The sequence below is a fragment of the Pithys albifrons genome, chromosome 1, assembly GCF_047495875.1.
Source record: "Pithys albifrons albifrons isolate INPA30051 chromosome 1, PitAlb_v1, whole genome shotgun sequence".
Taxonomy (NCBI): Eukaryota; Metazoa; Chordata; class Aves; order Passeriformes; family Thamnophilidae; genus Pithys; species Pithys albifrons.
In genome coordinates, this window is record NC_092458.1 from 69121484 (window position 1) to 69148215 (window position 26732).

A 26732-nucleotide genomic window follows, 5' to 3' on the forward strand; every position below is an offset into this window, starting at 1 on the left:
AGTCCTCAGGACTGTCACAGCACCCGGTACTAACCGGGGCTGACCCTGCTGAGCATCCGAGATGTGACGGAATGGGATGGCAGGGAGGCATTGAACTGCCAGGGGACGGTCCCACTGAGACTGGAACTCAGGTCCTTGGGATTCAGAGTCCAGAGTGCTCTCCTTTACACCACGGGACCGCCCCTTTTTCCTATATACTTAACAAAAAAATAGCTTGATTAGTTTATACAGAAGGTGAGGGGGTTTGGTTTGGTTTAGAAATACTAAAGATAATAAATCAAAGAGGGTGTTGTCTGTAATTCTGAAACTGGTGAGATTGATTAAGTGTTTTAATTCTTGCAAAACTGAATTTACAAGCATACATCCAAATGTTCTCTAAAGGTTAATGAATGGTCAAGCCTTTATGATATTTTCTATATTCTGTTTTCAAAGTCAGATTGCAAAAAGGCAACTCACAGCTGGTTTGCTACAGTCTTTTGGTGCAGAGAGGTTTATCAATTCTTCTAAAGGACTTCAGTGTCTGAAGAGGAGCCAAACCGGAGAACAAATGCTGGGGTGGTGTGTCCACCGCTATCTTTGTTGCTAACTTTCCTTCCTATAAATCAGTGTGACAGGAGCTGGTCAGATCTGTATTAGCATGTTAAATCTCTGCACAGACAGTTCAGGTCAGAGGGGGAAAGAAAACTTTCCCTAACATTGCCTTTAGTGTTTCATTCTACTACTTTGTGTGCCATAAAGAATACAATGCTAGCACTTCTTCAGCTAAGGAGAATAGCTGCATTCCTGAGGTCTCCCCAGTTTTCCTACATTTGCACTTCTATTATTTGTGGTTTAACACTATTAAAGGTGAGTTACCAGAAGGTCTTGAGAGACTCCCTCTTTCTATAGTAGAGCACATTACAAAATGAGGGATAAGTCCTGATAAGGTTTCTGGATGCTGTTGTAGCATGAAAAGGAATTTGGCCACTGGCCTTCAATGTGGGTGTTTTAGAGAGTGTGGATAAAATGGACTATCTTAAAGAAAGTACTGTCTGTTCCCAGCCTTTTCCCCATCTTATAAATTTATGGTTTAGCTTTCCTTTTTGTTATTTGGAAACTTAGGGTTTGCTTTTATTTTCAACCTACGTAAGAGCATTCCCAGTGTAATTATTTTTTAATTGTAGAACAGACCTACAATCAGAATCCTGTTCCTGTAGTTGAATTCTGACTCCCCTCAAAGTTCCCAACCAAGTTCCCACTCTCCCTCTTTGGGAGAGCAGGAATTTCATTCCTGTGCTTGTTTTTCCTAATAATCTGGATACATTTTTGAGGATTTTCCAGCTGAAACTCATCACACTGCGATCCAGAAGATACAACAGCAAATATCCCTAGTGGTGTTTTGACATTTATGTATCAAGTTTTACTTCCTAACCAGAAAGTTATTTTTAATAACTTTTAATAAGTTTCACTTTAAAAAAACCCTCATTAGGATTTTTAACTCTCACATCTGGGAATAAGAGTGACCTAGAATGCTGATGCGATGATTCATAGTATTTTAATTTTTTTAATATGGAGAACTATCACATAAATTTTAAATTGCACATTTCAGCTGCTGCTCTGAGTAGCATTTGATACAGCAGAAAATCTTCCCACTCTTGCTTGCCAGGAGCAAGCCTACAAGTTAAAATGAACTTCAGTTGGAAGTGGGTGAAGAAGCAAGAGCACATCAAAGATGCCACAGACAAACCCTTCACTTTCCACCTTGGCTTTACTGCCCCTTTCAGCTGGCCAATGGGTGCAGCTTGGTGGGCCACCTGCTCCTTCCTCATCTTGTAGAAGTGATTGAACTTTCAGCTCTCCTGCCTTTATTGGATCTGGCTAGAGGGCAGGTCACCAAGGCTTTTCTAATTAAGGAAATGCAATATTCAGAAAAAGTGAAAGAATTTGTTTCTGTGTCTCTATGTCTGTGGCTACTGACCAGTAAAGCAAATGACTAAGAGTTAGCTCCTCAGGATAAATAGCTCAAAACTCAGGATCTTAGGTCTATTGCAAAATATATCTACGTTTCACAGATTAAAAGCCAAGAAAATAAAATCTATGATGTCTCAGTTCTGTACATCCAAGATGTAGGCATGTTTATGTAAGTGACCTCATTTTCAGCAGCTTCTCTTCCCCCAGACCAGACAGAACATGGGTTAGACACTACAGTCAAAGATACTGTTTATCACAGTCTCTGCTCTGTCTTCCAGCCAAGTACAAAGCCACACATCCCAGATACCATCTAGTGCTTAACTGTGGTGGCCACTCTCAAAATGAAGCCAAGTGGCCCTAGTCAGTCTGTGCTGACTGACTCCATGCATGAACTGCATTCCAGGTCCATGCTTTTCCCTCCCCCTGCATCTTCACAGGACCTGGGGGGACTCCTGCAGGCTGTGGGTGCAGCAGAGCCACTTGTGCCAGCCCATGCAGCCCATCTCCCTGGCACATGCTGACTGCGGTGCTGGCCAGAGGCAGTGTTCTCCTCACAAGTTACAAAGGGAGGAGCTGGGTCTGAAAATGAGAGTGCTTTTCAAGCTGTGCAAGTCAGGTGTCACTGGTTTGCAAGACAAGAGGCTGCCTGGTCACACTGGTGGCACTAACTGGTCCTCTGGTGTTTCATCTCCTTGTGAGAGGGAGAGTCGAGGGAGGTGAAAGTGTGTCAGGTCTTACGGTGGACTCTGGAGGAGTATTACCTTAGTGTTTGACTCTACTATGAAAGCTTGTGACCCCCTTTACGAGACCAGAAAAATCATCATATAAAATGTGAGAGCATAATGTACCCCTCCTCATTATTAACCTAATTAACTCTAGCTCAAAACTTACAATCACTTCCACTATCAGACTTTCATTTAGCTGCATGTCCTGAGCTGTGAAGCATTTGTTGGCCCTTTATTTGCATGTGCAGCTCTACCTATTGGAGAAAAATTACAAGAGAGAGCTTATGCCACAACAGCAGTCTTCAGCGAAGCCCTTATAGACTTCACAGAGCTTCGAGCTACTAATTGTCCAAATGATCTCATTAAAGAACTAAAGATAGCTGTGTGAACTAAAATGCCATCATTTCAAACCCAGTGAGGCCATGCAAACACTGATGAGCAAATGAGCCTCTGCTGATATTGGCTACATAGACCCTTGGCTGTCCTCTTCTCCAACTAATTGCTTTGTCCCAATATAAGAGTATTTCATTCCCCCTGTCAATAATTCCTGCAACTCAATAAAGCAGGGTGCTTTCGAAAAAAGGTGTTCTGGCAAGCACCACGGTTTTTAGCTTTTATCTGAAAACCATCACTTGTGTTTGGATTGCCCCATTTATGAAGTAAAAATTATCAAATGGATCATACAGTATTGCTTTTTACTTTTTCTAAATTAATATTAGCCAGAATAAATTTAATGTGAATTAATGGGAATAATTAATGGCCATGTAGACCTAACTGGAGAAACTCAAAGCTCCAACTCCCCTTACAGTTCCAGCTGCAGTTTGTTACTTGCTTCTTGTGATGCTAGTTTTTTTATTTCCTAAATGTATGGGTATCTCCTAAACACCTTGATGTTCACCCTTTCTTTTTTCAGACAGTTCTCTTCTTACCTTCCCAAACACCAGAAACATCATTTTCTGTGCTCTTCAGAACACTGTACATGTCAATTATAATCCTCTCTAATCCATCCTCTAGTGAGTTCAGAACTGATTTGCCAAACCTCTGTATCCAGTTATAATCTTTGAGGCTTTCAGTCATCTTCTCCTGCAATGCTGATTTCAGGTTTCCTCTTTTCTTTCACCTTTGTGATTATTAGGGCCTGATCTTCCTAGGCATTCTCCAGCCTTGTCATTCCTCTCCTATTAATATGAAATCTCATAAATCATGTGTCAAGCCTTTAGTTACCATGTCCCTTTTCATCCATTCATTACGCTACTGCCTTACCAGTTATTTTATCTCCTGATCTGTGCGTTTTTAAACATCAGTAAAAGATGTCAGTGTTCGGCGAGTGCTCCGGCAGGAGCCACCTGGGCGAGCCGAGAGCGCGCCCTGCTGGGGACACTCTGGAAACGCAGTCCTGGGAATTGAGCCACACGCGCGGGTGAAGTCACACCAGTGCTGCTTTGAACCACGATGTCGCTATGTCTGTAGTTCGGAGTTATTGCCTTTGATAGCCAAAGCAGTACTGATGATACAGTGATGCGGGTATCAACTGTTGGATGGTATCTGTTCATGCTTAGGTTCATGGAAAATCTGCAAACAGAAGTCCAGGAAATGGAATTCATAAAGTTTTCAAGGGGTTTGAGTGTTATGAGGAAAGAAGACTTTGCAGCGTGGTTACTGTACTTCACTGATGAGGAAAACAACGAAATTTACTGGCAGAATGTGAAAGACAGAATCGAGGCAGGAGAGGTTGGTACCCAAAGCATGCTTTGCTTTGCTTCCTCGTTTGTATTGTGCAGGTTTTCATTTGAATGTGAGTGTCTAATAAGGTAACTAGTTTCCAAATGAATTACTGCAGCCCTTGAGTTTTATGCAAATAAGAGCAGTGATAATTTGCCAGCTGAGAAATACAAATATTGGTCATGAGTAGGCAATAACACCTCAACACTAACTCACACCAGATTTAACAAAATAGAATTGTTGGAATTTGAATGTATTATTCATTATATATCATCTGAATTATGTGATAATCTAGAACATCAGCTTGGAAGAATTCAAGACTTTCTGCAAATTTACAAATAACCTGGAGGACTTTTCTATTGCCATGCAGATGTTTACTGTAGCAAATCGTCCTGTTAAACGGGGTAAGTGGTGTACACCTTGCATTTGGGGTTTTCAAAAAGAAAAAAATGCATTTCTGTTATGGAATTAATATTTGATGGGCTCATATGAAAAAAGGTGAGAGATGTGAGAAGATGGGAGGAGAATTGTATATTCTTGAGAGATGTTTGGATGGAATTTGAACCAAAAATGGCCAAGACTGGAGGATTTACAACTCATGACTTTGATCAGTAGTTAGTCAAGCCTTCAGGAAGAGTTTCGTTTCCACGGCCTTGTAACACTCCAGCCCAGAGCTGCAGGCTCACGGGCTCTGCTAAGAGTTTAACATTTATATATGTCAGTTTTTTTAATACCTTAAGAAATCACCAAAAGAATAAGCCACAGACTTTTTCCCAAGGAGTTTCCTTATTAATGTAGGGAAGAAAATCAGGGAACTTGGCAAAGGTTCAAAAAGGGCACTGCACAAGCCAGACAAAATGTGCCACCACAGTACCAACTCAGCACATATTAATCTACAACACCCAAGTCAATATTCAGTCAATTCACAACACTTAAATCAAATCCAATCCCCCCAGCTCCAAGCCACCCAAAGCATCAAGAAAGTAATAAAGAAAAAGAAGCAGAGGGAGCAAGAAGAGAGAAAGAGGGAGAGACAGATGCAATAGCTACTCTGTGGCAGAGCAGCTCTCACACATCCAGGTGGTAGGGCTGTGACACATGGCACCCCAAAACCTCTGGCTTTATCTGCTCTGGTCTCTACAGCCAAACCCCCTAGGTGGTGTCTCTGACCCACCAGCCACTCTGGGGTCCCAGGCCAGAGTGAGGGTCCATGTTCTCACTGTGCCTGCCAATCCGAGCTGGGCCAGATGCTCCAGGAGCTGTGGGGTGTTGCAGTTTTCCCAGGCTGTTTGTGACTGGCAGCTGCTCCAGGGCTTTCCCATGTGGGCTCCAGGGTTCTGCCATGAGGGATACAATGCCACCCGACCTCCATGAGGATCCACCCATTGCTGCCCCCTCCACACACACGCACCCCCACAAGTTGGTTCTGACCCCATAATAACTGATCTGGTGTCTAACAGGCCTCTCTGGGCAGCTGTTCTAGTGCTTAACCACTCTCATTGTGGAGATTTTCCTGTTCTGTGTCAAAACCCTGCTGCAGCTTAAAATGCCTGTGTCTTACCTTCATGTGCTTTGAGAAAGATGTGACACTATCTACTCTACAGCCCATTTTAAGGAGTTGAAGGCTGAAGCAGGTTTACCCCCTTACAGTTGTGGTCTCCCCAGGTCCCTCGGCTTTTCTTCTTCCTTCATGTGCTTCAGTTCCCAGCTGAATTCATGGTCCTCTTCTGTCTGGTTTAACAATATTTTTCTTCTGTGAGGGGAGACAGATTTTATTTCCCATGGACTTACAAAGTGTGGAGAGGAAAGAGGATGAATTAATGGTAAAATAATAGTCATAAGTGATATACAAGAGTTTCTCTGTTAAGTGTCCCATTTCTAAGTGTAAAAGGATAATGAGTCCATCAGCTGGTGTTGACTCTGGTGATTTTTCCCTGTAAAAACTCCTTCCTAACCAACAGGCAGTTGTGACTCTTTTTATGCCCTGATCCACACTGTGATCAAAATCAATCAGCTGCTGAGGTAACTTACAGATGTTACATGTCTAATCCTTTCCTGAGTCTCACCTTTGTCTTGCTGTTTACATGTGCGTATGTGTGTGTACTCATGCACATACAAATATTTATCTAGACAGTTTTTTAGTCCTTCCTTTTATTCTAGACTTCTTTTTCTTCTAAGTTTGCAACTCATCTTTTCTCTCTGATAAGGTGGCCCTTCTCGGTTTGAAGATTATTACACTCCCCTGTTGTAGAAGGTCTTTCTCCTTTTTCTCTTTCTTTGTTATATTCAAAAGAAGTACATTGCCGTGTCTGGATGTACATTTAGCTTCAAGACATGAAACAGTTATCATCTTTTTAAAGGCACAATTAAGACTCTTCTGTAATGATCCCATATGTCATGTCCTCTTCAAATTGTGATTCATCCTTTTGCAGAAGGATTTTCAACTAAATTTTATTTAAACCAACTGTAAATCAATCGACTACATTTATACAGGAATTATTGAAAGAGACAAAGATGGGAGCTAAGTCAGGAATGCTATTTCCTCTAGTAAGCTTCAGAATTAATCATATTTATAGCACTATCTATAAAAAACACTTGTTTCTGAAAGCAGAACCACATTAATACTATATTTATGACTTCATAGAAAACTTGCTGTAATAATTACAATACTACTATACTTTAATAACTTCCATTCCCTTCTTGACATTCACACTTCCATGATGCCTTCAAAAATGCATCAAATTCATAGGTTGGGATTGTGCTTGCTATAATAAACAACAATGATTTCTTTCTTACAATCTCCTGTTTTATGGCAAACCCACATTTCTTCACCATTCTTGAGTCCAAACTTCAGATTCTGTACCAAAAGTGAGGATAGTAGGTAATTCTGTAGTGCACATGGTGGTGTAAAGAGAGAAGGCAAAAAAGCTGAAGGTGAAAGTAGATCTCCGGAGAGGTGTGATGGCTTTTTCTGCCACAAATCCCCATAAACTCTTCAACCATTGTTTATTCTTTAAAAATTAGAACTACAGGTATATAAAGCCACATGCAGCACACTGACCATTTGATGGTCTGTGTTTTGACAGAGTCACTGAGGAGATTGCTGGTTGAGGTGGAGCATTTCATAGAATACCGTTCTCTGAGGAGAAGAGTTTTCTTACAGAATGAATTGGCATGAAGCTGGTTTGAGATAAATGGTAGGGTTTTTTATGAAAGCATACTGAGGCAAGCACTTACCATCCCTATGCACAGGTAGCAGCCAAGAGTAAGTTTTTAGCATGCAGCTATTTCTAGCAAAAATTATCACTAACTGTTACTTGAGAAGTAGCGCATACAAAAGATGAATCAAAGTCAAGAACACATGAACTGAGGCCTCAGAATAGTTTACTAGTTCACACATCCCAAATTGTCCAGTTAGGATATCCATGAGACATTGTAAATTGTATGGAATCCTGCTATTTTTGTGTGTTCCATTTTCTTTGCAAGTTCACAGTCACCTATGATGTAATATTGTGTCTTTGCTAGCTGAGTTCAAGCGAGCAGTGAAGGTGGCAACAGGGCAGGAACTCTCAGATAACGTTTTGGATACCATCTTCAAGATTTTTGATCTAGATGGAGATGACTGCCTCAGCCACAGCGAGTTTCTGGGAGTCCTGAGGAACCGAATTCATCGAGGTTTGAGGGTAAGCCCACATAATTGTTTTGAAATACCACAGACAAATACTACAACTATCTTGTAAATGCTTGTAGAAACACAATTAGAGTTAATGAATGGGAAAAATATATTTTAACCTGGATATTCCTTACTGCGTGGAATCTGGGAGGAGTGCTGCCACCACGAACTTGTTACTATGCATGTGAACTATGGGAGTAGCAGCACAGCATTGCGTATTTTTTTACATAATCTGGGAATAGGAGTCTTTCTTGTGTAAATGCTAAATACACTTTAACTTTATTAACAGGTACCGCAGCAGCAAGGCATTCAAGGTTACTGGAAGTGTGTGAAAAGAGAAAGCATTAAAGGCGCCAAAGAAGTGTGGAAGCAAACTGGGAAAAGTCCTTTCTAAAGCAGTCCATTGTTCTTTTGCTATAAGTGTTGTTATTTATGGGAGTTTGTCTGTCCTGTTTTCATAACATCTGAATCAATAATACTCTTTTTTAACTATAGTTAAAATTTAATTAATCCAGACTCTAATGCAATAATTTTATAATCCAGTTCCAGTGCAATCAGTTTGGTTTACGGAACTATTATTTTTGACCTCCGTGTGGAAGTACTCTTGTTCTAGGGAATAATGTCATTTACTGCTCTGTGGAGTCTGCCCCTGCACTGTAGGACACAGAGCACACAGGATTTAACAGTGGCCTCAGGCATGAACATCACAGCAGTATCATCTCCTGTTGAAGGAGTGGACATCATCTCAGTTATCCACTAAAAGAGCAGTTCTCTAGCAAGGGCAGAGGTCCAAAAGACAAATTCCACTTGCACTAAAATTAAAATTGCATTAAAATTCAAGTTATCCTGTATCAAAAAGGAAAATTCACGTGGTTGCTGCTGTCATTATTGTGATCTGCTCCTGTGCAGGTTCCTGGTGCCTGATTCCACCAGATCCTGTGTGAATGTCTGGTTTGTATACCTTCATGATGTTAATATTAAACTGGAAATACAAGGCTTTAAAAGTTGTACATTGATCAATGAATGTGCATTGAGCCTCTCAGGCCTCTTCAAGAAATAGTATAAATGAGAAGCAAAAATCCTCATTCTGTCATAAACAGTGGTCGCTACAATGTGATTCATAACTATTTTGCTTTAATTGTATTGCAGAAGATGAATGTGTAACAAATAGTTGCTTTATCTTACTAAAGGCTGTGACAGGGAATACTGCAGTATCTCAGGAATGCAAGGTTATAATAAACAAGTGTTGGGGAAATTTAAGTCCAAGGAAAAATTAATACAAGTGTTCATTATTTCAAATGCAAAGTTAGACCTAAAACAAGGAGCAAATTAAAACTAACATTTATCAATTACAGATGAACATTTTTTAGCTGTAATGTAGTGGACATCTCTGTGTACACAGGTGTGCATGTTACTTGTTTTATCTTTCTTACAATCTCAGGAGCTGATAGTCCCAGGTCCAGATCACTCTTCCTGGTTGGCCACTACATATAGGAGAGAGACTTATCTATAAAGCTGTCAAGGTTCTTCCTCTCAGTTGTCTGACTCCTCTTGGCTGGGGTGAAGACTTAACCCTTCAAGACAGGTTTGTGATAACAGAGATAATTGGCTCAAAAGATGGACCAGGAAAATGTCTCAAGAAAAGCAACCAAGAAATCTCACCAGCTATGTTGTTCTCAAGTCTGTAAATAAGATTAACAGGAGGTGTTCCTTATGGTTTGGTGGAGTGAGTCTTGAGAAGAGGAAAAACTTCCATGTTAGGTAAGACATCAGAGCAGCCCTCACTTGGAGGGGGGACAGGAGAGCCTGTCTTGGGAAGCCATAAAGATCCCACCCAAGTAGTAGAGATATTACAGCGTTTCGTGCGTTGGTAGCTGTCTGGCAGCTTTGTGCTCAGAAGTCCTGCTGCCCGATCCTCGGCACTGTGGCGTTTCCTAAGAAACAGAGTGAGAAGCCAGCAAAGCATGTCTTCCCTCCATGGCCTCAGCTTGGAGCTTTAATTTAAATAGTACTAAAGAGAAAATGCTTGTATGCCTGTCATCTTTACATATGGACCCGGAACAAGAGCATGCAGAGGGGGGGCCTACTGACACTGGCTGGAAGATGACCAGTGACCACCAAGGATCCGTTTCCCCCCAGGAAACAATCCAAATGAAATAGATTATTTGGAAGCAATCCAAATGCTACTGCTATGCCTCAGCCTCCTCCTCACAAACTAAACCTGTGCAGTGCTCAGTGGGCAGCAAGGTGTCAGATGGCTGTGTGTGTTTGGAAGTTGCTTGGTGCTTCTGGTGATGAGAGGCCCCTAATGGGAGCACAGGTGGGGCAGTGGCACTGGCAGCACAACACCACAGCCAGCTGCACGTCACCACATCACCAAAAATATGATACAATTGAACTTCACAGGAGTGTGTGTGTCTGTGTGTGTCTGTCTGACTGTCTGTCTGTGTCTGGGTGTCTGTGTCTGTGCGTGTCTGGGTGTCTGTGTGTTCACCCACACTGTGCTTTGTGCCAGCTCAGACTTTTAATGCAAGGCTACCTTTTATTTGTTGCTGTTAATATTTTGGCAAATTGTTTTTACTTTGGAATGGAGATTATTCTTTCATGTTTTGGTCTGTGTGAAGTTAATAGGTTTATGGGTTTTTATTGCTTTTGTGGTTTCCTCTGTTTACTAATTACTTGCTTCTTACAAGCTGTTTGGTTTTCTTTTGGAAAAATCAACTCATTTGGCTTTAGTGTATCTAAAAATTTAATTCCTCACGGCTCATTTGTATCTAGATTTGTGCAATCAGCAGTATCTGCTTTCAGCAGTTACTAAAAATAGGATTTCAAGTTTTATTTTTTAGCAGAATTTTTGGTGTCAAGTTCAGAGGAAAAGAAAGATATGCCTGATTTTTAGATGAATTTTGTGTCTGTAGTAAAAAAAAAAGAAATTAAAAGATTGATTAGAAACTAAAATCAAGTTATGAATCATTTTCAGAAGTTATCCTGAAAGTGCAGCCAGGAAGAAACTCCTTTGAAGGTCAAAGATGATTTGTCCGTCAGGCTCAAAGAATCGGACTCTGTTTAATTAATTTATTGTTATTTGTTTTAGCTAAAATGCTTTACAAAAGTCTTAAAATAATTGCTCATTTTTAGTATCTTGGATTGAAAGAGCTGTTAATGTAAGTGTTTAGATAAATATTGTCTTAAAGAATGCATCACAGTTTTAGTGTTCAGTTTGTAGTTCCTTTTCGTCACTGTATGGTATTTGCAATCTGTCTGTCAGCATTACTCAACGCAATTTAGTTACAAGTTTATGCCAGCTGCCAATCTAAAGAAGATTAGGAACTCAGAACAGAAATAGAAAAACTAAGGAAAATTGATTTTTATTTAAATCTACCACATGTGGAATAAAGATGAATATATTGCACATTGCAGGAGTCTCAGAAATTGATTTAACATACTTCAAAAGGAAACACAAGGGTGACTCCTGTCATTCACAGTATAAAATTCATTTAAAGAATTTTAGTTGTGTCCCCATAACATTTCTTTCAGTTTATTTAGTTTAAGATAGTTGTTTCAGAACCATTTATTCTTCATTTCCAAAGGAAGCAAGAGCAAAAATACAGGGTAATCTACTAGAACTAACAGAAACTCACTGGTTGTTTCTAGAAATTAATTCTGGTAACTCAATTTGTACAAGCCTCATTCCTAAAGCAAAACTCCTTCTGGATTCAAACCAAGTTGGCAGGTTTAAACAAAATGTACAACAATCAGGAGTACACATTCTGCACAGAAGAACTGAAAAAGAAAAGCTTTATCACAGTGTTATATGGCTGCATCAAAGACAAATCTCTGAATTATTCCATCTCCTTCAGTGTATTGTCTTGCTGCAGGGTTCAGACAGGCTGCCACTGATCGTGCCTGGAAACACCCTGGATCTGAACTCGCGTATCATCAGGCTTGTCTGTTGAGCCAAGTGTTATCCAAAGGACAAACAATATCTTCATTCCTAATTTCAGGCTTTTGGTGGAGGTGTCTCAGAGCTCGTGGAATTTTGGGTACCAGACTATGCCTGGGCTCTGAAAAGTTACAGATTACACCTCGGTTACCTGCAAAGCAGAGATGAGACAGTCAGATAAACACAGCCAGGCCATGGATTGTGGTTATAAAAAAAAAAAAATCACTGCCCAATAAAGGACTAGAATGGCAACAACTCTGTTACTTAGAGGAAGTGTTATAAAATTCAGGTTTATTGACCATACTTTGACTAAAACATAGAAATGGATCGATAAATGTACATCAAAATTTAAAAGTACAGTTTTCTTCTCATGCAAGAGTTCACACAGAAGGGTCCAAGTATGTCTCATGCCCTCAGTTTTAGTATTTCCTGTGAAACAATCACAGCTGGGTCAGGAAGCTATTCCAATGCAGGAAAAAATCTTCAGTCATTCTAAACAGAAAATGCATGTCCAGATGATGTTGTGGTCATTATTTGTGAGATCCAAGCTGACAAAACAACAGGTCCTGTAATACAGCTTTTCACAATCAAAGCCTGAAGATGAATGTGGTGGATGTAGACACACACTGTTAGGCCACAGAAACTCCTACAGAAACTGAAGATGCCACCCAAGAAGAAGCAGAAATCCCTTTGCAGGACAGGAAACCTGAGAGGCTTGAGCATGCACAAAACTAATCAGCAAACAAGTGTGTGTGTCTTCACTATCCTGCTATTTGAAGGTTTCCTGTTGCTTCTGTTGATTAAACAATTGTTGGTTCAATAATAAATAAAAAAATGTGCAACATATGCAGAGACAGATTTTCCATTAGGCTGGTATTGGCTTAGTTAATAGTGTTTTCAGTTCATTAACGAGTGGCCTAGCACAGATCTCTGCTCACAGCCCTCAGGAGCCAGGTGGCTGCTCCTGCTTTGCCAGCATCCTCGGGGAGCTGCTCAACAGGGCACCCACCTGCAGGGTTTTAGACACAACACCCCATGCCCTGAAAAGCAAAAAGCCACGTGTACCCAATGTGAGTTTAGGTTGGATGTTAGGGGAAATTTCTTGACATAAAGGGTTGTCAAGCTCTGGAACAGGTTGCCCAGGAAGGTGCTTGAGTCTCCATCCCTGGAGGCAGCCAAAAGACATGTAGATGTGGCACCTGGGGACATGGTTTAGTGCTGGACTTGGCAGTGCTGGGTTAATGGTTGGACTCAATGATCTGTGAGGTCTTTTCCAACCTAAATAATTCTATGATTCTCTCCTGCCTCTGAGGGTGGCCTGCCTTTCCATGCTGAGCAGGAGGTGGAAGTGACATGGAAGGCAACAGACTGTGGGAGGATGCACCATGCAGAATGCTGTTTGTGACGGGGGTTATACTGCCACCTTTCAGACACACAAGTTTGAAAAGCTGGGAGGAGGGATATTCCTTGGGAGTTCTCATGTGATTTCAGACATGAGCCAGCTGCTCTACTCTGAAACGTCCTCTGGAGGGCCTGGCATTTCTCCATGGCCTACAAAGTGGGACAGAAGATGAGCCTCACTGGACTGAATCTGTACTTCGTAAATGCCACTTTTCTTCATTGTCTTTATTGGCCCCTGGATACAAGTACTTGCATTTGCTCATTTTTGTTACATTAATGTGCTATTTTATGTGAAGAGTGAAAACTCTCAGAGAGAAGCTGTTTTAAAACTCTTACAAATTTGGACAAGGAAACAGATTCTGAAATTAGAACCATCCAACAAGCAATTTCGTGGAGAAAGGATGTACTACAGAGGTGTTCTACCACAACACTGTATGCCTCAAGTCCACTGCTTTAGAGGAAATTTGTCAGTTTTAATATTACCCCATGGAGCAACTGGTAGTTCTAAATCACCCCCAAGAAAACCAATTGTTTTAATTTAACACTTGCCAATAAAGCCTTTTAAAATTCTCTTATTTTTTCCAGATACAATTTTTTTTTTAATTATGTGGCATCTAACTGTGTTTTAATCTATTTTGAAACTGATACTACTGGAATGAGCAAACATTACTGAAAACATTGTGTATGTCTCTTAAATAATGCACAGAAGGCAATTCCTAGAGCCACAGCAGATGAGTCACAGAGTAAATTAGTACATTCACTATTGAAAAGAAAGGATAACACAATGTGATGCTTTGCCACTAATCTTTAGAAAAGGACACGGATTAAATGTTAGGTCCTAAAGTTAAAAGAAACAAAGCTACTAGAAGAAACAAAATGCTATTAGAGTAAATGAAAGATTTAGGAAATGTGTATATCACTGAACAAAAGGATGCTAGGAAAGCGAGGAATAAATCAATATGGCTGAAATTAAATTTTTCAAAATTCTATTTGACCAAAAATGCATCTTCTCACAATTTATAAATTTGACGTAATGCAAAAAAGGGCAACTAATCGCTTGCAGTTGATGTATACAAGATTACATGAGCTTTACTGGAATGTGAAAAGCAAGTACTTTTACAATCTCAATTGGTTTAATGTATACATCAGAAACATAAAGACTCAAAAAACCTGATTTGTGTCATATTACAAGAAACAGAATTCCTAATAAGACAAATTATCATTTTTCATCAGTCTCCATCTAAGAGGTTGTTGTGATGCTTCTGGCTGGGGATTGCATGTTTCTGAATTCAAGATGAGCTACTTTGAGAAGAAAAATTACAGAAACAAAATGGAGATGAAATTGTTGTAGATTATAAGGTCTAAATAGTAAAGAGAGAAATTCTGAAGAACTGAAGTGTTTGCAGTGGTTTGCTCTAGGACCAACAAACATCTGGAAGATTGTGCAGTAGACCTTAACTGGTACTGAGGCTGCAAAGGGAAATGTTTCACTTCTCTTTTGCAATTTTTCCTGTGGCTAAAGCAGGTGGGTAGCCAGAAATGGAGGTGTAATATGCAAATGGACCGTGGACACTTTTTTTCAGTATTTGACAGGCATGGGATTCAGTGTGAGTGTGGTGAGCAGCCATTCCCACATGTCATTCTCAGCTGCTGTTGAGCTTCTCAAATTCTGCTGCAAATGTCATCACTTAGTCCCTCCCCACATCTGAGGCAGCACAGTTTGCACAAGCTGCACTGCAGCCACTTGAAGCCAAACAGGCACTCGGTGATTTCCAGCAGAGCTTCCTTCATCCTGCTTGGCTTCTATCCAAGGAGCTGTTTGCCTAGCAAGACATCCTTGTAGACACATCCCAGGTGGCTTTCAGAAGTGGAAGATGTTAGTTCCTGACAGCTGGGGCTTCTCATGCAGCATAACTCCTCAACGACAGAGGGGACTGTCTGGGGATAAATAGTCCCTCTGTGCCACCTCACAACCTTGAGGTTGTCTTTGTTTAATTCAGTTTCACTTCAGTTCTTGTCATTATGAAAACACTGCACAGAAATGTTACTGGATAATAGCTGGTCAAAAATAGTTTGTCCTGGCCCAGGTTTATGCAGCTATCACTGGCTTACTGTTCTACTCAAGGCATCTCTCCAACCCAGAGCTGAAATACTGGCCTTGTCATGACTTCCAGCTTTGCCAGCATCAGACTCCATCCAAACCACACACTGTGGCTGTTCCAGCAGCTCAGTTTGGACACGTGCTAAAAGGGGGTAATGTCAACATGCACATGGCCCCACCGATCCCCCTGTGAGTGAAACTGGAGTCAGCATCAAGGAAGGCTGGGATAGGGAGCATCATGTTGCATCACCTCTCATCTTCCTTACCATGGTGAACTGTTTGCTGGCTAAGCCTTTTTTTACTCAAGACTGTGCTCCTTACTCTTCATGTTAGGAATTGTGCTTATTGTGAAGGGTCATGGGATTTTCTCAGGACAGCTGGTGGGAGCATGGCGAGAGGAGGGTCAGTGCACAGTAACAGCCACCCACCCATAGCACACACTTGGTAAAAGCTCTTCGTAACTTTATTTCCCAGGTCCAGCTCCCTTCCCTTTAGATTCCAAGCTTGGGATTACAATGTTTATTTACTGAATACCCTACAAAGACACTATCACAATTATTAAAAGCACATACAAATATCAAACGAAGGTAAAATCAGTTACTTCTAAAAGTACTATGAACAAATGGTCATTATTTGCAAACCAAGCATTTGAATCCCTTCCCATTGTCTTGAGGATAAATGTAGAAGTCCCATGAGATCTTAAGGTAAAGCACATGCCAGCAGCTGTGGCATGTTTTGATACCTTTAAGAAACAGAATCATGGAATCGTTAAGGTTGGAAAAGACTTCTAAGTTCATCAAGTCCAATCATTACGCCAGTACTGGCACCTTCACCTCTAAACCACATCCCCAAGTGCCACAATGAATGAAGACTATAGGAGCTGGAATACTTTAACAATATCCCTGATGTGATAACCAGGACATCAGATCAAGATTGTCATAGTTCACATTAAATCCAAACTGCTCTATCCTTGTCAGTAGTTCTGAAGAGTGACTAGGACCCTGTATTTGACTTGGTTGCCCTGCCAAACCCAAGCTGCTCCCCCTCTCCCTCTCCTTTAAGCAAGAGAAAAAAACCTGGAAAAAACCCTGAAACAAAACTGAATTATATCAGAATCTATATATATTTCAGATATTTACAACCATATATACAATTGTACATACAATAGGGAGTTCCTAAGCGGAAAAGGGAAAAAAAGGGAGAAACAGGGACAGAGGAGGGGAAAAAAAGAACAGAAAAGTATAATTAAAAACCCAAGAACCAGCAAAATACAATCTCACCCACTGCCCTCAAGAGAAGGCCAGCGCTCTCTCTCTCTCTCTCTCTCTCTCTCTCTCTCTCTCTCTCTCTCTCTCTCTCTCTCTCTCTATGATCTCCTGCATGGCTCTGATAAGTGAGACTGATGCAGAGACTCACTGCTCCCAAACCTTGCGGGAAGAAGAATAAACTTCCTATCTCTCTCTTATGTATACTCGTTACATGAAAAAAAAGTGTAGAATACCTGTGAAATGGACATTTCCCCAGTTACAGCTGGTTACTAAGGAAGGCTTGGATCAAAACTATCACAGCCCCATAACCACGATGCTGTCTGTGTAACCAGTCACTCCTTGTTTGCCTTACAGCTCTCCATTAGGAATGAGCCAGACCAAGTCGTTCCACCACCTCTCTCCCTCTCTTGCAATCCCTTTCTTTAACAGCCCTTACATTGCTACATACAATTTTGCAGTCCCCTTCCATACTGTCCTGATCCTGCTCCCATATTCAAACATGCCCATACACTGATAGTTGATTCCAGATTGATCTCCATCTTTCCATGGTCCCTGGGCACATCTCCCTGCTCCATAGTTATTCTGTACATATCAGGGTCAGAGGTCACTGCTTCATTCCTTTGCTCTGATACCCAGATGAAATACACACACATGCATTTGCACACATGCAGAGGCTGCTGCTTGGGCATTTGGATGGGGTGTCCCCTCCCTATTAGCTGTTCACAGGATGAGGATCAGAGAATGCTTTGTGTTGGAAGTGACCTAAAAGATCATCTGCTTCCAAACCCCCATGCTATGCACAGGAATACCATCCATCAGACCAAGTTGCTCAGAGCCCCATCCAACCTGGCCTTGAATACCTCCAGGGATGAAGCTATAAAAGGCTTCTGAATTCCTTATCACACCTCATAGTATTTGTTCTATCATCTCATCTCATCGACAGTGAGGATAAGAGGAAATGGTCTTAAGTTGTGCAAGGGAAGGTTCAGATTAGATATTAGAAAAAAAATTTTTCACTGAAAGAGTGGTTAGCCATTGAAATAAGTTGCCCGGGGAGGTGGGGAATTCACCAACTCTCAAAGAGTTCAAGAGGCATCTGGATGTGGCATGTGGGGATATGGCATAGGGGTGATTATGGTGATGCGGAGTTGACAGCTGGACGCAATAACGTTTCAGGTCTCTTCCAACCCTGATGATTCTGTTACAAGCAAGGCTGTATCAACTGCCCCTCTCCCTACCCCTGCCAAGACAATCCCACTGCAGTCCCCCCACACAGCCTCCCTGTGCTCACAGGGACTATGGACCACACTGCCTGGGTCCTGCCCACCCACACCAGTACCCTCATCCTATTCTGCCCAACCCTTCTCCTTTCAGGGCACCCCTCCAGGCTGTTCCAGCCTCACCCCTTGCCCTACAGATGGAGTCTGTAGGCCTCTGGATGGTGTCTGTAGTGCTATGGATGGGTCTGAAGCCCTGTGGATGAGTCTGCAGCCCCGTGGATGAGTCTGCAGCCCCGTGGATGGGTCTGCAGCCCTGTGGATGGGTCTGTATCCCTGTGGATGTGCCTGCAGCCCCAGCGATGGGTTGCAGCCCTGTGGGTGGGACTGCAGCCCTGCGGATGGGTCTGTAGACATGTGGATGGGTTGTAGCCCTGTGGATGCTGTCTTTCTCCCTGTCGATGGGTTGTAGCCCTGTGGATCGGTCTGCAGCCCCATGGATGGGCTGTATCCCTGTGGATGGGTCTGTAACCCCGTGGATGGGTACACAGCCCCGTGGATGGGTCTGTATCCCCACGCATGTGTCTGTATCCCCGCGGATGGGTCTGTACCTCCGTGGATGTATCTGTATCCCCGTGGATGGGTCTGTACCCCCGTGGATGTATCTGTATCCCCGTGGATGTGTCTGTATCCCCGTGGACGTGTCCGTCCCCTCGGGCAGGGCAGCCCCTCGTGCAACCGCCAGGTGGCGCCGGAGCGCCGCGGGATCAGCCGGCAGGGCCGGGGAGGCGCTCCCGGCGGGAGCTCCCTCTGCTTCGGGGGAAAAGTCAGGATTTCTGTCATGGCACGATCCGTTCCGACCCCGGCATCCCACAGACAGCAATGCCAGCGTAAAGCTAAAGAGCTCAGGCGCTAGAAGCGCCCGCGCTCGGGAGGCTGAGCTCGGCCAGGCAGCGCCGGTGGCGGTACCCGCCGAGGTCGCGCCGTGCCCGCCGCTGTCAGGCGCTCGCCGGCGTTCAGATAACAGCCAATAAAACAAATAGCAGTAAGTTATCTATAAATAAATATGGTTTTGCGGCACCCAGCAGGCTCTTTGAGCACTGTACAGGGGGAGGCAGCAGCCCGGGCACGACTGCCCAGTCCCGGGCCCGCCCCGGCCCTTGTGCCCGACACCGCCGGCAGCACCTCAGAAAGGAGCAAAGCTGAGGTAAATTCAGTTTTTATGGCTGGAAGAGAATTCCACCCAGATTATTAGGGGTCTGGAGCATCTCTCTTGTGAGTAGAGACTGCGGGAGATGGGCCTGTTCAGTCCAGAGAAGACAGAGGGGATCTCATCAATACATGTAAGTATCTCAAAGGCAGGTGCCAAGAGGATGGTGCCAGACTCGTTTCAGTGGTGGTCAGTGACAGGATGAGGAGCAACGGCCATGAACTAAAACCCAAGAAGTTTCTTCTCAACATGAGAACTTGCTTACACTGAGGGTGGCAGAGCACTGGAACAGCTCCCCAGGGAGGTCTGGCGACATTCAGAACCCCCTGGACGCGTTCCCGTGTCACCTGCTCTAGGTGCCCATGCCTTGGCAGGGGGTGGGACCGAACCGTCTCCAACGTTGCCTCCCTCGCAGCCCTGCCGGCGGTGCGCTCCGTGCGGCGGCCCCGCGAAGGAGGCGGCGGCGGGCGCTGGGGCCGCCCCTGTCCCTGTCCCGCCCACTGCGGCCCGCCCAGGGCCCGCCCGGGGCCGGCTCCGCAGCGGCGGCCGGAGCTGCAGCTGCCGCCGCCCGCCCGGCGCTGCCCGGGGCCCGGTAGGGAAGATGGCGCCGTCCCACGTCCTCAAGTGCTGCCAGAAGGTGCTGGCCTGGGTGCCCGTGGCCTTCATCGCCCTGGTCGTGGCCTGGTCCTACTACGCCTACGTGGTGGAGCTGTGTGTGTGTGAGTGCCGCGGGAGGGGCGCGGGCGCCGGGAGGGAGGGAGGGACCCTCCGCTGCGCCCGCCCCGGGCTGTGCTGCCGCCGGCGGGAGCAGAGCAGAGCCCAGCCTGGGCGCTGCCTCCCTCCCTCCCGCCGGGGCCGCCCTTACCTGTTGTCCTGCCGCCCTCCAGCGCCTCATGGCGGCGGGTCCCGGCCTGTGGAGCAGAAGCGAGGGATGGGCACGGGGCAGAGGAGGAGGCCCAGGAGGGGCGTCCGGGGCGCTGCGTCTGGGGACAGGGAGCTCTCGAGTGCTCAGCCCTCGTGTCACCCCGGCAGGAGCTTCCCCTCTCTGTTTTTCTGTTGTTCTTCCGTCTTACTGATGTATCCACTAACTCCCTACGGGTGTTAAGGAGTCTTCCCTCCCCTTCCTCTTTAATTAAGAAGCCCGGTGTCACTGAAGCATACTGAGGCTGGAACATCCAACTTAAGCGAGCTGGGGAGAGGATTTAGAGCTTATGGGATTCTGTCGGGCCGTCTCCAGGCTTTCTGGGCGAGGGCTCTTCCTTACGTAAATCTGACTTTCAGCCGGTGTCGGTCAGGGTGATATTTACCGTTTACCGGCATCAGGAGGAAACTTCAGTTCAGGAGGATTTGGCTTTCTCTGCGCAGTGTAAATCGAGTGGAACTGTGATGTGCAGTGTTCATCAGACTGGGAAGCAGCATAGGAAAACTAAGGAACACGTTACTGAGTGTTTGGCATGTTGAAGCAAGGAAGATGAAATTAAAAAAAAAATCCCTCAAAAGTACGAAGAACTGTTTTAAGCTACACACAGGTCTGCCTAGTGTCTGTAAATCCTTGTCCTTCTTGCAGTTTGTGTAAACTATGTGCTTTGGTATCCCTAGCTTGAAATAAAAGGTTTCTATCTGGGTAAACTGATAAGGACATCCACTAGAAATAATGTTACTCTTTTTCTGAAAGGAATTTTTTTGTAACAACTTCTCTGAATGCTTATGTTATTTCACAGCCTTTTGTATTTAGGTGTGGACGGGAACATGAAGCACAGGCAAAAAGTTGCTCGGACTTTAAATAGTATAGTTGTAGAATAATGCTTGTTGAAGTACTGGGTGAAATGTTGATATGAGATAGTTACAAATATGTCACTGTGACCAAAAATCATGCTTCAAACTATGAACACTTGGAACCAAGTTTTAGACAACGTTCAATACTGGAGCTATGGTTTTGTTGTCACAGAAGTCCTGGAAGGGGCTGTGTGAGATTATAGACTCACAATTTACAGGTTTTCTGTACCCATTACAGTCTGATTAGTATGACAAAAGGCAGATTGGGGCTATTCATTTCTTCTCTTAAGCAAAGAACAAAACCGAAAAGATTAAGAGCCTTGCCTGGGGTCACACGGGTGGTCTCCGCTGAACTAGGAACAGAACCTCAAGCTCCTGAGTCCCAACTTTGTGTCTTCATCACTGAATGGGTCAGCACTGGTTGCTGGTGAATGATTTCTCCTTCGCAAGCTTAGAGGAGCTGCAAAGAGCCCTTCTGAGTTCATTAGGGTTTTGTTTGCATGAAAATTATGAAAAGGGTTGGCTCCTGTTCGTGCGACAACTTTTGCATCTGTAAATCTGACTTCTAGACGTCTGGTGTTTTTTGTTCACAAGTCAGCTTTATTAATATCTGCACATTAAGACTATTGGGAAAATGTATCATTTAATAAGAAAATTACTTAATGGCTTCTGTTGCTGTCACTGAATTTTAGAGTTATTTGTCTAAATCATACTTGATTACCAAGATTTTTATTTTTCTGTAAGTTTTTTTTGTTGTGGGTTTGGGGTTTCTTGGTTTTTGTTTGTTTTTAATCTATTGAGTTTTGTTTACACTCTTGATAAAAAGTCATGTTGTCAAGGGAGAGGAAGGGGGCTTTGTGTTTGGGTCTTTTTGGTGTTGTGGGTTTTTTTACTTTGCTATTCCACTGTAGTTGAGTTCAAACCAGCATAGAGAGGATTTATAGCAAAACACAGGATTTTCTGTTTCTCTTGGCAGGTATGTTTACTTTCTCCCAGTGCTGCTTATGTTCTCTTTGTTTTGAGAACTACTGCACTATGTGTGATGAAGCAGGTCAGGGATGTGCCTTCAGCGCACGGAGCCAACGCTGTTCTCTGCAGATGGTCACTTAGGGTGGGTGCCGAAACAGGGGTGTGGCTGTGGTAAAAGGCTGGGGTGTGCCTGGTGACAGAGAGAGATGGAGGAAGGGAAGCTTCAGAAAAGAGGAGACACAATAGAAAATCTTGTGTAAATACTAAAAGAGCAGTTGAAACCCCGCAGACACTACTGGGGTTTTTTAAAGTTATACTTCAAGATTGGATAACTGTTAAGATGTGAAGCTAACAAACAGGGGGAGAGAAAGTCTCCATTTCCTCAACTATTTTTTCCCCTCCTCGTAGCCTTGCTCATTTATTAGAGGTTAAACATACATATTCATTTAGTAGATCGAGTGGAAAGCCAAGCTTAGTATAGTATCATAAAATATTCCTAATAAAGTAGAAGATGGTAGTGTTGGGCCCGCTTCTTTCATCACATCACCCTTTTCCTTTCAGTTTTGCTTCTCCCTGCTGCTTGCCGCACCCTCCTTTGCTGGGGTGCTCACATATTGCTCAATGTCTTGCTGTTGCTGTCTGATGGACTCAGTAACTCACTGCCAGTATGTATTTACTTCGTTAAGCCTCTTCTATAACCCTAAATTATATTACTTACATACTGGCTCTGAACACTGAGGAGAACTGGTGTGGATAAGATGAAAGGAGATTCATGAGCTCGCCTATTGTTTTCCTCCCTTGGAAACTGCCAGATCGTTGTATCTCACAGAAGCTGTTGAACGCTGGCTTATTTAGACCACTACTGCTGTGTAGCTGTGGGCCATCAGGTAAATTAGCTATTAATCTAATTAGAAATATGAAAACAGCCAAACGTGTGTAAGGTGAGGGAATGTCAGCTGAGTATAAAAATTCTGTGAACATGTGTAACTGAAAGAACTGCAAAAGACTCAAGGCAGCATCTCATTCAGAGGTTTTCTCAGTGCTTTGAAGTAGAAAAACATGAACACTTTCTTACTAGATTATTTCTTCTTTTCATGCATAACTTGCCTAGAGCTCTGTTTGCAAGAAAGCACACCTAGCAATACATAAAGGATCTTGTAAAATAGTTTTTTGTTAGTTTAAAACCATTTCATGTGTTCTTTCTTGTCATCAAAACATGTTTTGCTTCTAACATCGCTTTTGTAAACAATGGCTATATTATGTTGTTATTGAATGGGTCTGATTGTGTCTGCTTACCACATCCCTCAGATGCTCAGAAAGAGTGGAGTGCTTCTGTTGTGGTTAGTTTTCACTTAGGGCTGACTTGTATTTTATTATCTATCCCATCTATTATTTTTGTAGGTGATGGGCAGTAATACAGGCTGGCTAGAGGGTAGTCAGAAGGCACTATTTTGACACAAGTAGTTGGAGTTGGTGGGTGAAGCCAGCCTGTTTCCTAGGCTTTTGCTAAAACACTAGCAGACTTTGCTACTGCAGTCTGCACTGAGAAAAGAGAAGTTCTTAGTATCATAGAATCGTTTGGGTTGGAAAAGACCTCTGAGATCATCAAGTCCAACCCTTGGTCCAACTCCAGTCCATTTACCAGATCATGGCACTCAGTGCCACGTCCAATCTCAGTTTAAAAACCTCCAGGGATGGGGAATCCACCACCTCTCTGGGCAGCCCATTCCAATGCCTGATTACTCTTCTCTGTAAAGAATTTTTTTCTGCTCTCCAACTTAAATTTCCCCTGGCAGAGCTTGAGCCCGTGCCCCCTTGTCCTATTGCTGAGTGCCTGGGAGAAGAAAAATTTTAGAAATCTTGTTTAGGTTAGGTTTTTACTTATACAGTGAGAACTTTATTTTCTGCTAAACACAGTCCTGACTCTTCTCTTGGGCCAAGAGTTTTAAGGACAATGACTTGTTTTACCTTTTTGCTAGGCTTGTGAATGTAGGAGTTTTCATGCCTCAAGCTCTGCAAAGTAGTGGGAAATGCAATTTTTGAAAGCTATGGAAATAACGAGTTGTGTATTCTTTTCATAGCATCTCGTTGCAGGGTAATGTCTAGTGTGTCTGAAATGCTGGCAAACAAAGCACTTTGTAATTTGGAATGCATAACTTCATGTTAGTAGTACAAATTATACTCCTTGCTGTTCCAGGAGACTGCAATAGCTTTTGTCAGCAGGGAGAGAGCTCTGATTTCCCCAAGGCACAATCCATATGAGAAGCACATGGTGATCTGTTGTAGTGCTCCCATCTGAAGAGTCTTTGCATAAACAGAAAGAAGGTAATTCCATCTGCCTTCTCCAGAAGAAATCTCTACTGAAAATGCTAATGCAGTATCTCTAAAGCAATGGCAAGGTGATACCAACAGCCGTGTGTCAGTAACTTCTGATGTCAAACTACAGAAAACACGGAAGTATCAGCACTGAAGTACAACACTTGCATGTTAAGCATGTAAAAAGCATTCCTGCAGGAAAAGAGGGTAACTTTTGCAAGAAAAGGAAAGCAAGTTAAACAGGCTAGATAATTAGTTACAGTTAACTACGTGCCTCTCATGAATTTAAAAATATAGAAATTGAATCACTCTACATGCACTTAGTTGTGTTCTAATGTTTCAGGGGAAGCACGCATATTGTCATCTTAAATGAGAACCTTTTCTGTCATCATAAGTAAGTAGAATTCCTGTTGAGGTGCTCAGACTGGGTACAAATTACTGAAAAATTAAATGCTCAGCTTGAGTGGAAAGATTATCTTCTTATATGGTGCTTTACACTACATTGGTCATTCCAGTTTATAGGGACAGGCGGGCATGTGCCTTTTATATGGCGTGTAATCTGCTCCCTTGCCAGTCCTCTAATGAAAAGGTTGTTGCAAGTGCAAGAGAACGGGTCAGCCTGGTTTCTTGAGGAGTTGGCCTGTGTCGATTGTTCCTCCTTCCATCAGGACTCCATTCCTCTTTTTCCTCCCAGCCCTCCATCTGCAGTGCCTGCCCCAGCCCTCTGTTGTCAGTTTTCCTCTGCATCTGTTAAACCATTCCTGACAGCTCTGCACTAGTTGGCATCTTTCCTTGATCCCTAGCTACCATTTGGTCAGAAAGAAGTGTGATGCCGTGGCCAGTTTGGTGCTGTGTGTCTTGCCCATGGGACTGGGCAGAGAATGAGCACCTGAGCTCAGAGCAGCTGTTCGATAGTAGGGGGTGTGGGCTTCTCTGTGCTACCCATCCAACAGCTTCGATGAAACTTACTGGCATGTACATTGTGTGACACCTCCACTGAGCCTCAGTTCTCGGCTGAAACTTGTCCATGGGCAGCTTTGGAGTAGGGGAGGGAAGTAGCAGAGCAAGGAGCTGAGTGTCTGAGCCAAAGCAGGAAGGCTTCCTGTGGTTTTACTTGCTTGTAGCTGTGATCACTCCTTGCTGCAGCGCTTCCTGATTTTTAGATGAGGACTGTAAAGCTTTTCTTCTTGCTTTGAAAGGGCTCAGATAGTATGAGTACTTAAGATTATGGAAAATAACTTCTCTCAAGTTTTTCTCTGGTAACAGCAGTAGGCGCTTTGTGTGTACCTTGAGTTAGAACAGTGATCTAAAAGTCACTTTCATTTTTAATCAAGGTGTTTACATTACTTGCTCGCTTCTGGGTCTCTCTTTTCCTACAAGATGCTGTGGATAAAAGGACCAGAATTTCAAGTGTATGTTTTCAGTAGACAATACTTTGAGGTCATTGACCCTCTGCATACTGTGAACTTCAGGTTCTGTCTGTCAAAATTTCAATAATTAAAGCTTGGTTCTCTAGTGAGTCATATTTTTATGAGTTAATGTAGCCATACTTTTCATAATAAAAGAATTTTCATTGTTAAAAGATGAGTGTCTGAACTGAGTTCTTGTACACTTGTGACAGGTGAAACACTTGGATGGCACTGTACGTACTTTTGGAACTCAAGACTGCCTGTGATGGGAAAAGGGGAGTAGGGTAGATTCTGATTGTCTGTGTCCAAAATTGTGCCTGTAAATGCTGAGAGTTCATGCCATTCATTTTTCACCCATTTAATACATCTGTGTTTGTTCAACAGTTTCTTATAACATAAGAGTTTATGCTGGTTTGTTTGCTTTCCTTACAAATGCTACAAACTATAGATTCCTGAAATAGCTCTAATGGAGTTTTCAGTTCAGTCATTAACTCCTCAGCTGGTGCATAATCTTCCTGTAACAGGATGAGTATCCATTTTTGTCTCATTAGTATGTTTGAAATTTAATAGAAACATTTGAGAAGTAAGCACAGATCACTTTTATGTGTAAGCTGAATCTCTGCCAAGGTGTGAATCATGTATAAAAGGGATAATCAGATTGTAATAACTACATTTGTTCTTTTAGCCACTTCCCCAATATTGCCTTCTTCTGCTGTCACTAAATTGTCTTTAGTGGGATGTGCTTAACTTCTCCTGTTCTGAATCAAGAAAAAAAAAGCAACAGATTTTTCACCCTCTTCTCCCCTCCCCCCCACTCCCCCCTCCCAATCCTCAGTGGGGTGCCTCCTACCTAACCTTTGACTGTCTTCTCTTACATGTGCTAAAAATCAAGTTCCTCCTCTGCAGCATTTCAAGCCTCTGCTTTTCCTTTTTTTCCAAAAGCCCAAATGGCTCATCCGTTCCTTATTCATGTTCCATTTTGACTATTGAAATTGTCTTACAAGATTGTTGAAGAGAACTGGATCTCACCAGCAGTGGCTTTGCCTTTGCAG

At 43.1% G+C, this 26732-nt stretch overlaps 2 protein-coding genes across 4 annotated transcripts in view; both read left to right on the forward strand.

Annotated features, from left to right (window-relative positions):
* MICU2 (mitochondrial calcium uptake 2) overlaps positions 1-11482 on the forward strand; it is a 147262-nt gene extending 135780 nt beyond the window's left edge. Inside the window, exons 9-12 of the mRNA XM_071554045.1 lie at positions 4235-4406; positions 4693-4801; positions 7923-8080; positions 8360-11482. Coding sequence (XP_071410146.1) covers positions 4235-4406; positions 4693-4801; positions 7923-8080; positions 8360-8464 — 544 coding nt within the window. The 3' untranslated portion in view covers positions 8465-11482. The remainder of the gene's footprint in view (positions 1-4234; positions 4407-4692; positions 4802-7922; positions 8081-8359) is intronic.
* An 8241-nt stretch (positions 11483-19723) lies between these two features.
* Positions 19724-26732, forward strand: part of ZDHHC20 (zinc finger DHHC-type palmitoyltransferase 20) — a 57575-nt gene continuing 50566 nt past the window's right edge. For 2 of the 3 annotated variants that reach the window (XM_071554056.1, XM_071554072.1), the window contains exon 1: positions 19724-19929. In XM_071554056.1, coding sequence (XP_071410157.1) covers positions 19812-19929 — 118 coding nt within the window. In that variant the 5' untranslated portion in view covers positions 19724-19811. Of the gene's footprint in view, positions 19930-22755; positions 22843-26732 lie in introns of those variants that run through there. The other variant, XM_071554064.1, reaches the window with a different exon arrangement.